Source organism: Rattus norvegicus, chromosome 19, assembly GCF_021556685.1.
Source record: "Rattus norvegicus strain SHRSP/BbbUtx chromosome 19, alternate assembly SHRSP_T2T, whole genome shotgun sequence".
Lineage (NCBI taxonomy): Eukaryota > Metazoa > Chordata > Mammalia > Rodentia > Muridae > Rattus > Rattus norvegicus.
Window position 1 is genome coordinate 57,376,441 of NC_141552.1, and position 17,489 is coordinate 57,393,929.

The window sequence follows — 17,489 nt, forward strand, 5'->3', positions numbered from 1 at the left end:
GTCTGGGGTATGAATATAGCCATCCATTCAGCGTTCAAGTCCTTCAAGTAATGTGCAATAGACCCAAAGATCAGGCTCCACTGAGGCTCTTCCCGATTGTCCACCCTTCTAAGTTCTTTCTCTTGACTCAGTATCAGCCTGACAGTATGACCCAATTTACCAGAACCCTTGTAATTTATATCTATTGAGCAAGGAAAATTAACAATAGCATTTCCCACTTTCCCATGTCAACCATAAATTATATGGTGTACTTGGTCACCTTGCTGGACTGTAATTCAATTTCGTTTGGGTTGAAAGAGGTGAATTTATAAAAACTGCAGCTACAAACGGGTACAAATTGTCATTTGGCTGCAAACAGGAACCTGGCATCCCTACTATGCAAATGCAGCCATCCCAGAAATCTGTCCAGGTGCACCAGATGGAAGGCAGCCAGGCTGGAAGAGCTCTGACTCTCTGTGATTTAGAGTCCAGCAAGGGGACTTTGCCATCTGGTGGGCTGGCTGCTCCTTGGCCGTGATTCTAGCTACATAGTTACTACGGTCCAACTTGAGGCAAAGAGGCAATCTGTGAGCTATGGTTCTTCCTGTGACTGTGCACAACCTTCACAGCCTGGACAGTATTGCTCTCCAGAGACACAAGACTTGGTGTGATGCCTATAAAGGCAGGTTAGTAGGGCTCTCATATTCAGTTGGGCAGGGTATATACTGCACAAGGACACCAACTTCATGAAGACAAGCGAAGACTCTCCTCACTTCAGTTGCCCAGACTCTCACCTATGTGGGGGCAGGGTTAACTTCCCAATTCACATAAAATTCTAGCCAGATGTCGTTTCTGATCGACAACAGTTATAAATGGAACCCTTCCAACCCAGGTTATTGCCCTGCAATTGTCCCAGAATGCCTTAGAAAAAGCCTTTTAACCTGGAATAACTGGACCTAAGATCATTGCAAAGAATGAAATCATGCTTTGGGTAAGAAGAGTAAAAACCCTGGAATTCACTGTGCTCCTGGCCTGGGTACTCACCATGCTGAGCACCCCCCTGCCCCCCACAGTGAGCACATTTCCCACCCCTAGGGTAGTCAGACTTTCTCAAGTGCACAGATGAGAACATTTATTTAGACTCAGTGGTGTGAGTGTGTGTATGGAGGCGGGTGGAGCTCACAGATGTAATCTCAGCACTCAGGAGGTTAAGGCAGGAGGATTGCTGTGAGTACCAGGTCAGCCTGGACTACAGGTCAGATCCTGTCTCAAAAAGAGCGGAACATAAAAAATAATAGGAAGGCAGAAGTCAGACGAGCAAAGGGGGATGGGTAGAAGACAATGGAGATTCTAAGGCTGTGAGTGAGCACGCTGACAGAGCACAAGATACTGACTCTTCCAGGGAATTCTGGGAAGTATCCCGGAAGCAATGGTTTGGGAAGGCAGGGGGGAGGGGACAGTAGCTGTGGTTTGAACATGAAAAGTACTTCACTGGCTTTTGCATTGAACCCTTGGATCCCGGCTAATGACCCTGTTTCAGGAGGTTGTGAAACATTTGGAACAGAGCACATAGCTGGTGGAGGTGGGTCGCTGGGAACAGGCTGGCAAATATTAGATCACGGTCATACCTTCCATGCTGTTTCCAGTCCTCGTCTAGCATCATGGGAAGCCTGCTGCTACATGCCCCTGCCACTACAAATAGGCCTGTTCAGCTGGCATGCAGCCGTCACCGTGTAGGACTGTAGTCGCTGAGAGTAAGAAGTAAAATACATCTACCCTTCTTTAAGCTGCTTTCAAGGAATTTGGTCTCAGACGCAAGAAAGTGCTTCATAACGACGCTTTTTGAGACACCTGCTCGGGTCTGACCCTGTGTAAATCACAGCATAAAAGAAGTTACCTCCTTTGAACCACATTAGAGCCTATGAGTTAGTCATTACCATCCCTGGTCTGAAAAGGAGTTCTGAGGTTTAGCTCGCCTCCATGTACCTATATTCAATCAGGCAGTGAGAGTCCAGGTGTCAGCCAGGGATTGGGAGTCCAGAAAGAAACCAGGAATTGGAGCCAGGAGCTTCATTTAAAACAAACAAACAAACAAACAAAAAATGCCTTAAAATATTTCCATCAATTCTAAGAATTTCATACATGCATTCATACAATATATTTTGATCATATTCAGCTCCTTTTTGATTTTTAATTTAACTCACTGAGTCTAATTGTGTTGCCCATAAACTCTCAGATGTGGGGCTTTCCAATGGAGTGTGGTCAACCTACCAGGTACCATACTTAAAAAGAAAAAAATCCTGACTCTCCCACCCCAAGAAACCATCAACTGTCAAAAGATCCTCAACTAGGAGTAGGGGTTTATGACCATCTCCCTTCTATCTTTTTCAAAACTTATCATAATATATTTTCTTTTCTGAGAAAGGGTCTCACTTATCACCCCGACTAGCCTGAAATTTGCTATGTAGACCAGGCTGGCCTGTAAACTCACACAGACCTGCGTGCCTCTGACTTTCAAGTGTTGGAATTAAAGGCATGCATCAACACATCCTGCCCTTATCATATTTTTTTGATACAGAGTCTTATGTAACCCAGACTGGCCTGAAGCTAGCTAGTAAACAAAGACTAGTCTTGAGCTCATGATTTTTCTCCATCTACCTTTTGAGTGATAGAATTGAAGACCTGTGCCACAATTCTAGTTTTAAGCAGTGCTGGGTATTATACCCAAGCTTTCATGCATGCTAGGAAAGTACTCTAGCAACTGAACCACAGTAGCCCCTATTATTGTCATGAATATATACTCATTGTACAAATCACTGGATTTTGGGTTGATATAACCATACAGGTATATATGGTAGTTTGATCATAGGTACCCTCCCTTTTACCTCTCTTGTCTCCCCCACCCCTGGTCTTTTTCTGTCCGAAGAGTGGGTGCTTCACCTTGCCAAGCCACCTATTGTCTCCTTGAAGGTCAGTAGCAAAGAACCAAGAGCTTGCCCTTGGCACTACAGGGGAATGGGGTAAATCCCATCATGTCCAGAACTACCTTGAAGCTGTGCAGTTGTCTTCTCTGAGCCTGTGTACATGGTGGGGACCAAGGACAGGTTGGGCAGAAGCATGAGATGGCAGCAAGCATCTGTCACAATGCTTGATGAAAAATAACTAGCCTGTTAAGAGTTTCTGTCTGTCTCTCTCTCCTCTCTGTCTCTGTCTCTCTGTCTGTCTCTCTGTCTCTGTCTCTCTCTGTCTCTGTCTCTCTCTGTCTCTCTGTCTCTCTCTCTCTCTCTCTCTCTCTCTTTCTCTCTCTCTCTCTCTCTCTCCCCATTGTAGCCTACTATAGCTCACATACCCACTGCTATCTCATAGCAGCCTAGCAGACAAAGAAGACAAAGGTGGTTCGGATCTTGCCTGTGGCTGTAGCTCTGAGACCTAGTGTGGTGGTTCCCTGACTTCTCTCTGCTTCAGTTCTTTCATCCCCATGAGGAGGGGTAGTTGGTATGTGCACAGTGGAATTCTTGATGAAGGTGGAGAGAATTGATGTTATAGAACACATAAAAGCCTGGATGGTGCACAGCAGGCTGCGAGCTTCCTCCTCCCCCCTTACCCTTTAGCCTCGTGCCTCAGAGGGGAGCTCAAAGCACTCTGGCTGAAGAAAAGTGTATACTTACTCCATTCCCGTTCCTGAGGCTTGCAAGGCCTTTTCAGGAGGGAGACATTCAGAGAAAATAGCTACAGGACAGTTACATTTCTAATTGGACCATGAGTCAGAGCTCTTGGGAAACTCAATGTACAGTTTCTGTGGCTCCAACCCAAGTAGCTCAGAGGTCAGGCTACCAAAGGGTTGAGAGCTTCGGGCCCTGCTCTTGGTGCTAAGGACCTATTTCCTCTTTCTGTGTCTGAGTCATAGAAGCCTACATCAGTTTTTCTTGACTGACAGGATCCCACACACTGGGCCTGTCTGTGGCTGTGATGTCAACCTCACTTAGACAAAGAAGAAATGGAGCATGACAGGGTCATGATGGAAGACATTAGAGGTGGGGAGCCATCATGAAGAAGTAGATCAGCACCGCTGCACATCAGAATCCCGAGGGAACATAGAAAGGATATACTAAGAACCAACTTCTATTTGGGTTTTGAACAGAATCCTGCCATTCAGGTCTGTTGGGTGGACCTCTTACCTACATCCCATAGAGCAGATGACAGCTACTTAGGATTACCTGCATCCAGAGTTGTGTGCATTTGACTCAACAAGAAGACTTGTTAAACTCGGACTGCAACTCCCTATCTGGACCGTTCTCCTACCAAAGGTCTGCGTGGAGCCTGGGAATCTGCATTTCAACTGACCTCACCCAAAAGGCAGAGAAGCAATGGGAATCTGCATTTCAAGAGACCCCTAAAAAGGAGAGTGGGTGGTACTAGTTGCTGGCTAGTTTATATCAACTTGATGCCAGGTGAAGTTATCAGAGAGGAAGGATTCCATTTCTCAATTGAGAAAGTGCTTCCATAAGATAGGACTATTGGCAAGCCTGTAGGGAATTTTCCTAGTGATTGATGGGAGAGGGCCAGACCATTATGAGTGGGGAAACCCCTGGGTGGGTGGTCCAGAGTTCTATAAGCAAGCAAGCTGAGCAAGCCATTGAGAAGCAAGCCAGTAAGTGACCCCTGCGTGGTCTCTGCATCAGCTCCTGCCTCCAGGTCCCCCCACCCTTGTTTGAGTTCCTGCCCTGACTTCTTTCAGTGATGGATTTAGAGATGTGGAAATGTAATCCAAATAAACCCTTTCCTCCCCAACTTGTTCTTGGTCACTGGGTTGCATTAGAGCAATAGTGACCCAAACTAAGATACAGTACAAACGAAGCCCCATCCCTCCCCCTCCAACTAGCCTTCCAACTTCTATATTCTCTGCCACTTAACAAGACCATATGCACCCAGGTAAGAATTACATGGCAATGGGTGTGGAAGGGAGTGGTGGAATATCAAATAAGAGCTGAGCCATGTCCCTGGTCCCCTCCCTCTACAAAGGAACATGAACAGGCTCAATCCTGATGGTCGGTTTTAGCCACAGCTGCTCTGATGAAGCCGGTAATGGCTGATGCACTCCAAAATCAGCATTCTACAATAGATCCAAACTCATATCCTGAGTGGTTAAAAAATCATTCTTGACTTTTCTCCCTCTCCTTCACCTTATCCACATACTTCTTGGCATTGAAATTCTCAGCACCTGCCTGCTACAATTAGTGTCATGTTTAGGTCAACAGCTTTGCAAGAACACACCAAAGGAAAAGAAAGACGGACGAATCTTTAGAGAGCAGTGGGTGGACCCACAGAATACACTTTGCTGATTTTAGTGGTGGGTCACAGAGAGCAGTCCCCAAGATGAGGTTTGAATAGATCATGTTCTTCCCAGAATGGAACGGACTGAATTGTTGAACAGGCAAAGGGCAGCCATCAATTGTGAAGTCCCCAACATAAGAGTTTATATTGTCATACAAGAAAGGTTTAAGGAAAGTGCGAATGCCCAGAGGCCCAGGTAGTACCTTTGCAAGACTGTGCCTCTGTGTATTGATGAGAATGGAAAACACCAGCCTCTGAGTCTTTGGAATAAATCTTTCCTCTCCATTTCCTCTATGCATTTTCTTGGTGCACACACAGGTTCATTATGCTAAGTTTATTTTCCTATTCTCTGACCACATTAATGGCCTGTGGTTTCCATAAGCTGTTTAAAAGTTAAAACAACCTTTAGGAGCAGCTAAGCTGAAGTCTATTTTTGAAGCGAACTCAGAAGTGGTTATGACGCTGATAGAAACTTCCTTTCCTGTTTTCTCCCTCTCTGCTTTATTTTTCAATAGTTCAATAGTTTCAGGGACTAGACTCAAGGCTGCCAGCATGCTTGGCCTTGAACTCATTCTGTATCCTAGGTGGGCCTTGAACTTGTATTCTCCTTGCCCCTACTTCTCAAGTAGCTGGGATGAATAGCTTGTGCCCTCAGGTCTAGTTTGGCTCTCACTGTCTCAAAGAAATGTCTTCAGATAGACTTTCTGGGGTTCCGATGAAGAATAAGTTAGTGTGAGCAAAAATCTTAAGCTGGAACAACCTTGAAAGCCATCCATTATAAATTGATTGATGGGTTAATTAATGTGTGTCTGTGTCCCTGTATATCCACCTCTGTGCATATGCATAGGTTAGTGTGCCTATGACAAGGTCAGAAGGAGGTAACAGGTGGATATTCTCTATTAGTCTTCACTTACTCCTTTGATGCCTGGTCTCTCACTCAACCTGTGCCTGTTTTCTTGGACTGGATGAAAGCCAGTAACTCCTGTCTCCACCCCTTATAGAACCGGGCGTATAGGAATGTCTTGAACACCTGGCTTGTGATTTGCACGCTGAGTTCCAACCTCCTCATGAGTACGCAGCCTGCACTCTTAATTGCTGAGCCATCTGTCCAGCCCCCTAAGTTCCCATTTTCAAAACAGTAAAACTGTGACACCAAGAGATTAACTTGCCCCCAGTCACATGACGCATTTCATTAAGGGCACATAACATGCGGGGAGGGGTCTCCTTCTTTGTTCGCTATCTAGTCTCCTCCAATGCACATATATTCCTCCTTAATGCACACCTCTTATTCTCTGAGTCCTTACAAAAGCATAGTATACCATTGGGTTTTAAACCATGACTTTCCTTGGAACTGGTTTAGGAATGTCACTGGACTTTTAATGGTACATTGACTCTGCTCTTTCCTCCATTAAAATACATAATCCAAGATGAGAATAGCCATGTGCAACTGGGCTTTGCAATTCAGGGACCTCTCGCAAAGGAGCCAGCAGACAGCCATTACAGGTACATCTGAAGGATTCAATGAGTTAAAGACATGGGGCACTGAGCTATAAATGATGATGTGGAATCATCCTGACTAATGACAGGGAAGAGGATTCCGAGGAATAGTGACTGTGTAACCAAAGATCCTATGGTGAGCGATAGGGTAACCCTTGATAAGAAGTGGGTATTTTTCCCTAGAATCAAAGCCAGAATTCTAGTGAACTCCATGGTCAGAAGCAAGACTGGGAAGATTGATGATATCTGCATTAGAGAGTCTCCTGTGAGCTACCCATTCATGTGTTTTGTATGGTTGAGTCTCTGGTGCTGATCCTGGATCTCGGTGCTCTGATGAGATCGTGGTTTCAATGCTCGGTTTTTAGAATCCTACTGAATTTCTTCCCATCACCAAAACTATAGCTAAAGGCTGTTGCTTAGTCAGCATCCAGTATGGACCACACCAAAGGCTAGTAATCCTACTGCTCCTCTAACCACTTGTTTACTGCTCCTGGCTTTTCTGTGGCAGGATCTTGCCTTGCATTGCCCTTTTGTTTGTTATTCAGAGTCATGGAGACCTGAAACATTTCCTCATGATTGTCCGTGGATTTCCTCTTCTCTCTGTTTTGGGGTATGTTGGGAGGCTCCAGTAACCTTGTGACGGTGGAATGATGGAAATAGACATAGAAACCTGTTCACCCCTATACCCTGAGGCCCCATTCTATAGAGCAGACCAGTGAAACCTTTGAGATTGAGGCCAAGACTACAGTATCTCCAAGAATCCCAGCTAGGTTTATTTAATTGGTAACTCAGGCAAGGGCTGTATGCATCTGAGGATAATTAGGAATGCAGTCGAACACATATGTAACTGCTGAAAGGTCAGGTCTTGGGTCAGCAGCCTACATGATCAGATAGACAGATGGAAAAACTAACAGCAGAGTGGGTAACCGTAGAGTCCAGACACATGGCTTTCTCATTCACAGGCCCATCCCTCTGAATGCCCATTTTGAGGCTTAAATAGGAAACAAAAATTGCTTTAGAGAGGTTTAAAGATTTAACAAAGCCTTTTGTGCCTGGCTCATGGAGGGACAAAGGGAAGCGCAACTGCTATCACTGTTGCATTGTTAGCCACAGAGAAGGACAGAGGTGCTTGGAGCACAGTGCTCATGTCCCTAAGAGAGAAGGGGAGTCAATTAAAACAGGCATGTGCACAACTCCGCTTATTGCTGCTGCCAGGAACATGGATTGTCTTGTTCATTTAATGCCGCGGGTCTGCAGGCAAATTGCAAAATCTTTTTTATTGGGAAGTCATTCTATTTCCCACAAATGTTTATTGAGTCCCTGCGACTCCTCAGCTAGCTGGGGGAATGAAGAATGAATGAGCTGCTGATCTTGCATTACCTGGGGAGCGAGAGAAAGCAGAGGACAGCTTTCCTATAACTGTGAGGGAAAATGCTTAACTACTGAACGCGGAGCAGTATTTACCTTTAAGAAAATCATTGAGATCGTATAGGGGTCTCTAATCATCTCAGCGAGTTGATGGGGTGCTAAACGGCTACCAGCAGCTCAAGTTCCGCTTTCCAGTCATTCTTACTTACATAATGCCATACCATATGCACATTTACACAGTTTACAGATATTATTAAAAGAATCTTGATTATCTATCACTAATTAAATATTCTATTTTATGCTTTTAAGATTGGACTTGTGTGTGTGTGTGTGTGTGTGTCTGTCTGTCTGTCTGTCATGCATGTGCATAAGAGTGCCCAAGAAGGCAAGAAGAGGAGGCCAAGATACACTCTTACCTGCTGAACCATCTCTCCAGCCCTTAAACGTTCTATATTATGTATTATTATATGCATATGTGTTTATGTATACAGCATTATATTTATTATCAATATCTAATTATACAGTATTCTAACTATGTAGTTCCATACATGTAATACATGCTATATACCAATGAATAGCCTAGTAAGGGCACCAGTAGAAGGGGAAGCCCTTGGTCCTGCTAAGACTGAAACACCAGTGAACATGATTATTGGGGGGAGGGCGGTAATGGGGGGAGGATGGGGAGGGAGACGCTCTTATAGAAGGGGAGGGGGAGGGGCTAGGGGGATGTTGGCCCAGGAACAGGGAAAGGGAAAAACAATCAAAATGTAAATAAGAAACACCCAAGTTAATAAAGATGAAAAAATATATGCTATATACACATATTATTTTATTTATAATATGCACATTACATTATATAGACTCATGCCTGTTTGTTGATTTTAGTCAATGGATCTCGGGTACAGCCCTAGTCCCCTAATATTATGACTCTGCCATTTTAGGACTGTTTTGAACTAAAATATCATGGTGGGAGCACGTGGTAGAATAAAACTGTCTTTACCATAATCAGTCATGAAAAAGAAAGATGGAAACCCAGAGTCCCAACATCCCCTTCAAAGGCCACCATTACTGACAATGACATGAACACTCCCCCATAGCTTCACCTTCAGGGTGATACCGTCTCTCAAGCACACTGCAGTCTTGGAAACAAGCCATGAACACTCACACCTTTGCCAGATTTTTAATTCAAATCATGGCAGGATTTTTACAGAAGTAGCCATCAGATTAAAGTGTGATCCTTACAATGGTCCCTCACCCAAGGTAGTGGCATCCTCAGAAGAGGGGAAGTTTTGTACACAAGAAACTGGCACAGAGGGAAAATGAAGTGAAGAGACAGAGGCAGTAGGTAGCTATCTGCAGGCCAAGGAATGCAGCCTGGGACAGAAATCCCCCTCATATAACCTAAGGGAAGAGTCAACGTCTTGATTTGGAAGGAGTTACAAACGTGCGAGAACAGAAGCTTCTATCATGAGAGCCACCCAGTGTATCATGTCAGCCTTGCAGCATTCCTCACAACCTGATTTAAAGATTTGAATTCCATCTTCAAGGTGGTGACGACTTGTGTTTTGGGTCAGATGAATTTGATGTGTTGTCTGGGGGAATTCATCAGATGGAGACAGATATCAATAGCATTGAACTAAACAATAGGGATTTGGAAAACAGCTGAATGAATAAATGTCACATTTGCCCAAAGACAGAGGGTAGAAGGGGATGCGGGGATGATAAAGTTAATTGTAACCTCTCCCATCACTGTCAGAGTGTGCTCAAGCCATATCACGTCAGAGATGTAACCAAGGCTGAATGAGGTCAGTGAACTTGAAGGGGTTACTGTATGGCTGATTATATTTATGCTCACTTAGAAGACAGAGCCCTGGTTGTCCTATGAAATCTGGGACAAAACATTAAATAAATAACTGTGCCCTGTGTAGAATCTTAGGTTGATGTCCATGTTCTGAAATGTTGACCTTCCAGGGATCATGCCATGTCTATTGTAAGCAGCAGCTTAAAATTGTTTAGCTTAAAATGTCAAAATAAGTCTAGAAGAACAGAAAATGGAAATGACTGCAGTTGGGAAGCCTTTGATTTGAGTCCCAGCCATGCCTCTAAAAAACTGAGAGACCTGGACCTTTCTCTCGCCTATAAGGTGGTGTTGGGGAGGAGACATGGGGTGATATTCCAACTCTGACATTCTACGGATCTCTCCATCTTGCCTTTAATTGGGAAAGGTGGTAAGATAACATTTCTGTAAATTGACCTGCCAACTCGAGTTATCTACCAACACGAGGACATGAAAATAAGATGATAGGCAGAAATGGTAGTGGCAGATGACTGGTAGAAAAAAAAATCTCCCTCTTTCAAATGGTAAATGGGATGCTGGAGAACAATAGCAGCTTATTTTTTTATATAAATACATCTTAATTACCAGAAAATTGGGTTTTACTTGAAAGTTTCAAGATGCACATGCTCACATAATTTTGTTCAATGTCTTAAATGTTGACTGTATTGGTAAAGAAGACACAAATCACCCAGCTCTTAACTGCATTTGTAATCCCCTCCTAGACCATTTGCCATTTAAAGTCCATGTTGACCTTTTTATTTGACTGGCCGTCTTTAGCCCTGGATATAATAAGCTCCCAGGGGGGGATAGATGATTAAGATTGAGTATCTAGTCAGAATTACATTTTGTCCCAGGTCTTCAGTGTAGTATAAGATCTCATTTAACCCCTCCCTATGGAACAGTGTCAGTCGGCCATATCTGCTCCACACACAACATGCGGACTATGCCTTGCTGGGTGCCTCGGTCTAGCCATAGAACTCATTTGCCTCATGAGGACACACCAGATATGTCAAGAATTACTCCTACAGAAGCAGTTGCTCATCAGTACTAGATGGAAATTGGTTGGGTGTGCCCCTTATCATAGAAGTGTCAGAGACTGACCTCTGGGTGTCCACGGCAGATACTAATTTGCTACCTCTTTCTTTGGGGGATTTTGTTTCTCTCAAGTGTTATATCCTGTTGAACTGAGCCATTGGGTTAAATCATACAGTTTTCTTTTGGGGTCTTTTTATATGTAGGGGGAATGTGTGCATATTTATACTTGTGTGTGTGTGTGCATAGGCTCATGTGCACATGTGTGTTCTTTGTGGAAGGTCCCGAGAACAATCTTACATATTGTTCTTCAGTTTGCCATCCACATTTCTTTTGAAAAAGTGTCTCTCATTTGCCTGAAACACGTTCAGTTGGGTAGGATGGCTGCCCAGCAAGCCCTATGAACTCTCCTGTCTCTCCCTCCCCCGGCACTAAGGCTACAAGTATGTTCCACCGTGACCAACTGTTTGCTTTTCTTTCTTTTCTTCGTCCCCCTCCCACCCCTTTTTCTGAATGTAAATTCTGGAGAGTTAAACTCTGGTCCTTGGTTTTGTAAGCCATGCACTTGTAGGATGTGCCCTTTGCTGACTCCATGTTTGGGTCTAATCCTGTTAGTGTCTAAAATTATCTTACAAATAAAACATTTATATTCAGGTGTTTGCTCAGAATCTGCTTCTTAGAGCCAAAGTTAAGACGTTCTCCAAGGTTGCTGTGGAACAGGTAGCGTTTCTGCTGAGATTCAGCTCAGCGGGGTTAAATAATAGTTGAGAGTTCTCTGGCTCCTCTTGACTTTTCCCCCCACACAAGTTGTTGCCAAGGAAGCCAAGGTTCTGTCCTTCAGGATACGTGGTGCAATGTCTGAACACATACTTGGCTGTCACAGTCAATCTGGAAATGTCCATTACCTCAAGAAGGTAGAGGCCAAGGGTGCTGATAAATATCCTCTACCCCTAACTGAAAAACATAAATCCAAGCTTTAAAAGCGTCAACTATACCAAAGTTGAGAAATTCTACTTTCTGCCCAGCAAGACTGGCTCTTAGATAATTAAGATTTACTGTGTCTTTAAGTGTCGTGTTTTATGCCGGGTTCTTGACCCACGTTATGTAATTCTTCTCTCAGAATGGGGATGTTCAAGTGTGATGTGGATACTGTGTGTCATTTCCAGGGTCAAGCTGTGGCTCAGCTGTGTTCCACCGTCCCCAATGTGACCGTCTTTGGAACAGCCTCTACTTTCAAGCATGAGGCCATCAAAGATTCTGTGACCCACCTCTTTGACAGGAATGCTGACTACGTGCAAGAAGTAAAGAGGTAAGAGGGTGACTGTGTAGAGCACTGGGCTAGCCCCCTGCTCGTCTCTTGATGATCTTTAGCATTCATTTAAAAGATGAATAATAGTGGAGCTGGAGAGAGGGTGACAGGAGCATTTGCTGTTCTTGCAGAACAGTGCTTAGCACCTCACGGACACTCACAACTGCCATGACTCTAGGTCCAGGGTATCTGATGCCCATTCCTGTCTTCCTTGGGCACTGTGTTCATGTGCTGCACATACATGCATTTGGATAAACATTCATGTACATAAGATAAAAATAAATCTTTAAAAGATGACTAGTGGTGGTGATGCTAGTAAACATATAGTGAACGCTTAATGCTTGCTCTTAGCATGATGCTTCACAGGTGTTAGCTAGTCAAGTACTCTCAAACTCCCTGCTATTATCCCCAAGGAAGAAGCCAGTCCTACAACTCGCAGAATTAATGTGTTAGTGTTCGCTCCCCGCTGCTACACTGTCTTGACACATGCAAATTTAATTCTCATTCATTCACATAAAAAGCTCAAAATAGATGCTCATCTGTAAGAAGATTCTGGTACCCAGGCTCTTTATATTTTGGTTCTATCATTGTCCTGGGTCTTCTGATCTTTTGGTTCTACCTAGAAGATGGGAAAATAGCAATAGACCATGCATGGGAGGCTTTTATTAGTCAGTCCTGGGATAGATAAACAGATGCTGCCCAAATTTGATGCTAATGTTCAGATCTTTGGGCACACTTTTCTGGGAGCAAACTGAAAACTGTTACCTAATCATATACTAATAAGTAGGCAATAGTAACTGGCCTTCATGGAATGGCGAGCAGTGGGGTTCATACCACGCCCTCTGGCTTGTGAACTCATGCTTTCCCTGTAGAAAGGGTGATTTTCTAAAGAGTTGAACCTGAGCTGTAGTTACCTTTAGGAAGAGGGGAGCCTGGAAGAGAGTGTTTTAGAGATAGAAGTACCTATGTAAGAACCTATGTACACACTGAGCTATGAGTTTAAAGGTTCAAAGGTCAAGGACAAGCAACAACAAAACTCAACATGATGTAAGCCCAGGGTTATCTGACTATATACTCTAATTATGGTGTACCTGTAATCCGGAAGCTATTGATTATGGTCATGTGTGTCTACAAGGGATTTGCACGGAGAGTCCAGGTGACAGCATGTCTGTAGATGGCATGGGTGTGTCACTTGGCTGCTACCCAAGGTCTCTGCATTTCTTTTTTTTTTTTTTTAAAGATTTATTTAATGAGTACACTGTAGCTGTCTTCAGACACACCAGAAGAGGGCATCGGATCCCATTACAGATGGTTGTGAGCCACCATGTGGTTGCTGGGATTTGAACTCAGGACCTCTGGAAGAGCAGCCAGTGCTCTTAACCTCTGAGCCATCTCTCCAGCCCAGGTCTCTGCATTTCTAACTGAGAGCTTCAGGAAGAATCGGTAGTGGCCAAGAGCTATTATTTTTCTCTTTTCATAGTCTAACACTAAATTACAAAGCTGAGATGTAATTAGTCACCCGGCCAGCATGAGAAAGGAACTTTTTTTCTTTACAAATCACAAATGAAGAGGAAGAGGGATAAAGATGGTTGTTCAAGCAGAAATTCAGACTAGATTTGTTTTTTTGTATTTTTTTAAGTGGAATATTTTTTAGAAAACTTTTTCTGGTGACTATTTTTAGAAATGAGATTTTTCTCATGAGTAAAGGCTTTAGAGCTGTTGGATAAGGATATCCCTAAGTCTTTAACATGCTAGTTAGACAAGCATGAGGACCCTGAGTTCAATCCCTAGACCCATGTAAAAGAGCCATGCACAGTAGCATATAACTGTAATTCCAACACTAGATAGGCAGAGAAAGGAGGATCCCTGGGGCTTGGTGGCCAGCCAGCCTAGTCGAGTATAACTCAAGGTTAATGAGAGACCCAGTCTCAAAAACTAAAATAAAGTCAGGCATGGTGGTGTACATCTTTAGTCTTAGAACTTGGGAGGCAGAGACAACCTCTGTGAGTTCAAGACTGGCCGGGTCTACAGAGTGGGTTCCAGTCTATCAAGAACTGCATAGGGAGAGCCTGTCTAAAACTTAAGGTGGGGAAAAACTGAAGCTGCTATTCAGTGTCAGTCTCTGGCTTCTACATGTAAGCACACATAAGGGTACACACGTGCACATGCACACTCACACACACAAACACAGAGTTATAGCAATGTAAGGATGTCCCACTATCTCAAGTAGAATGTAAAAAGGGAGCTTTTATTTAAAGCTAAATATTAGAAGTCCAGCCTGTTTCTCAGAGATGTAGAGATAACAGACACCCTCAAAGACCTCTCTTTGCCCAATTTCTCAAGCTGTGGTCTAGAATATTAACTGTTATTGTTCCTTCAATAATCCTTTATCATCCTTAACTGATAATGTTGCATTCATCTACCTACCACTTAATAAACATGTTAGGGTCTGAGGTGGTATTTTATCTGAGCCAAAGAGATCCAGCAACAACCAATCAGAGAGGCTCTATGCTTGTGGAGTCTGGAGTCTAGTTGTGGGAAAGGAGACAGAGAAAAAAAGGTGGGGGAGGAAGAAAGAATAAAGAAAAGAGATGAAAAACAAAAAAAAACTATTCAAAGAATACATTGATTTGTACTCTTGATATATATCTTGAGTGCTAGTGGAAAACTCAGATGTGACACTGATGTAAGTAGAAGTCTTGGGTCAAAGCTGAAAGATGAGAAGTTCCAGGGAGAAAAGCATTTTAGATTAGGGGTACAGCTTGACTGAGGTACTAGGGAAACTTGGGGTTCTGAAAGGAGACAAATATGTCTGGTTCTGATATGCAGTAAGAACAGACGATCAAGACACCACAGCTGTCCTCAACAAATGGAAGGCCACAGCTAGGGGACTCCTGCCTGCCTCACTTCCCACACAGCTGCTCCATCACAACCCCTCCCTGCCCTGGTCCCCACTCAGAGCCTGAATCGGTGGTTTCTATTATTAGGAGAACGGAAGGAAACAGTGACTGGCATCTACCTCATTACCACCTGCCTTCAGAGGTGGCTTCCAAGAGCTCATTTTTAGCAGGGACCCAGGAGATATGGGAAATGGCCAGGAGCTGTGACTGGAACTATAGCCTCTACCAAGCAATCCCGTCCGCAGGAAATATCCAGAGGAAGATCAATGCCAGAGGCACAAAGGTGCTCAGTGGAGCTCTGCTTCCGCATGGTCCTCAGTGCTCAGCATATGTTGACAGTGAATTATAATAGGCCTGTCTGTAGCAGCGGCAATCCGACCCAGCCTCTGCTGTCAACAGAAGGCAAGCAGTGCTGTGATTTTTGCTACACCCCATGCATGTGTTACACAGCCCCTAAAAACGATAATTACGAAGGCTGTGTCACAAAAAAAAAGAGAAAAATGTCTGTGGTGGAATTTAAGGGATGAAAACAGAATGCCAAATTCTATCAAGACTGTGATCACAACTTGATTCAAATTCTCTGTGCACAGGGATGTAAAATGAAAGGGAAAATATTCTCTGACATGTAGTAAAGCCTTGTGCAGAGTCATTTCCTTTTGGTGTTTTCCTTGCAAATACACAGTAATCTATGTACAGCAAACTACAAAAAATACTAAGACAAAATTTCCTGCAATAAAAACTCATAGACCAACCAATGGAGGGCCTCTTTGGAATTTCTGCTAAGCCAAGAAATTAGAGAAAAAAAATAGTTCTTTTTTTAATGCATGTGCTATATATGTGTGTGTGGCTATGCATGTTTTTATATGTTTGGTGGTGATCTCTCATATGTGTGCACATACATGTGGAGGTCAAAGGATAGCATTCAAGAATGTTGACACCCCCCCCCTTTGAGGCTGGGTCTCTCATTGGTCTGGAGCTCATTGTAACTAGACTGGCTTGCCGGGGAACCTCAGGATTCGTCCTCCCTCTGCCTTCCAAGTACTGGGACTACCAACCTGTCCATACCCAGTAATTTCAGTTGGGTTCTGAGAACCTAACTCTTCTCCTCCTGCTGTGAGGCATGAACTTTGACAGCAGAGCCATATCCTGAGCCTAGAGGGGAAAAAGAAGCTCTGATATAGACTTCATCTCTGCACTGGTTTTCTTAACTGAGTTAAAAGGGGATGAAAATGGTCCAAGAAGTTTGAGGCCTGAGTCCCATGCACAGTTAGCCCCATAGCACCCTAGGAGGGTGCAAAGCACCTCCGCAGGAGATGTGAGAACAAACCTGAGGGGAGCTGGGACAGGGCAAGACAGACAAGAGCAGCCATGCTCAGACTCCTTTCAGCTAGATGACCATTTCCACAAGCACCTTTTACAACTGCAAAAGGCATCCTACTTCATAGGTGAGAAGACTGAAGCTTAGCGCCAGATTTGCCATCCCAATCTGTGGGCTCCATTTTTCCCCAGTTCTTTATGGTTTTTAAGATGACCTGAGGAAACATTTGAGCCAAAAGGAAGAATCCATTACCTTGAGTTGGTGTCACTGGTGTGGACTACCTCTGCTCATTGAAATGTGAACTGGACATTTTAAATGCATTCTCTTTATTACCATCAATTGTAACTCAATAAGAATGCTTAAACATACCTTTAAAAATCAAGCATTTGGTAGAAACAGTGCACACTATCATTTAAGACCTTATATTCATGCATTCATATACTGTTTTATTATTGATGCCTACAAATATGGTACGCATACACAATAGTGACCCAGGCACACACATTCTTGTGTCCTGAAATTTCCAAAGTAGTAGTCACAGTTTATGTAATAAGTGATTGCATCAGCCTTAGTAGAGACATGCATTAAGGTGACACACTGAAGCAACATCTGAATGAAAGCCAAAAGCACACAGGGGGGCTCGCTTTCAGGTCCTTGCAAATTTGATGATGTGGACACTGTCCTTATTTTTCAGGGAGGAGGCAAGGATAGAAGGTTTGAATACCTTATACATATCTACACACACTACAACTTGCCCTGCATGGCCTGCTTCTACAGTTTAAACCTTCTACCATTTATGGTCACTCTCCCAAAGGCAATAGGGATGGTTTCCCCCACCCCAACCCCACACTTCAGTTATGGAACCAAGTCATGCAACTGGAAGGCTGTGGCTGTGTGAGACGCTGAGATGGCAGG

At 43.8% G+C, this 17,489-nt stretch overlaps 1 protein-coding gene across 2 annotated transcripts in view; it reads left to right on the top strand.

Annotated features, from left to right (window-relative positions):
• The window catches only part of Vat1l (vesicle amine transport 1-like), a 169,322-nt gene that overhangs the window by 57,830 nt on the left and 94,003 nt on the right, over positions 1-17,489 (top strand). For both annotated transcript variants that reach the window (NM_001400980.1, XM_087594893.1), the window contains exon 4: positions 12,214-12,356. In NM_001400980.1, the coding sequence (NP_001387909.1) occupies positions 12,214-12,356 (143 nt within the window). The remainder of the gene's footprint in view (positions 1-12,213; positions 12,357-17,489) is intronic.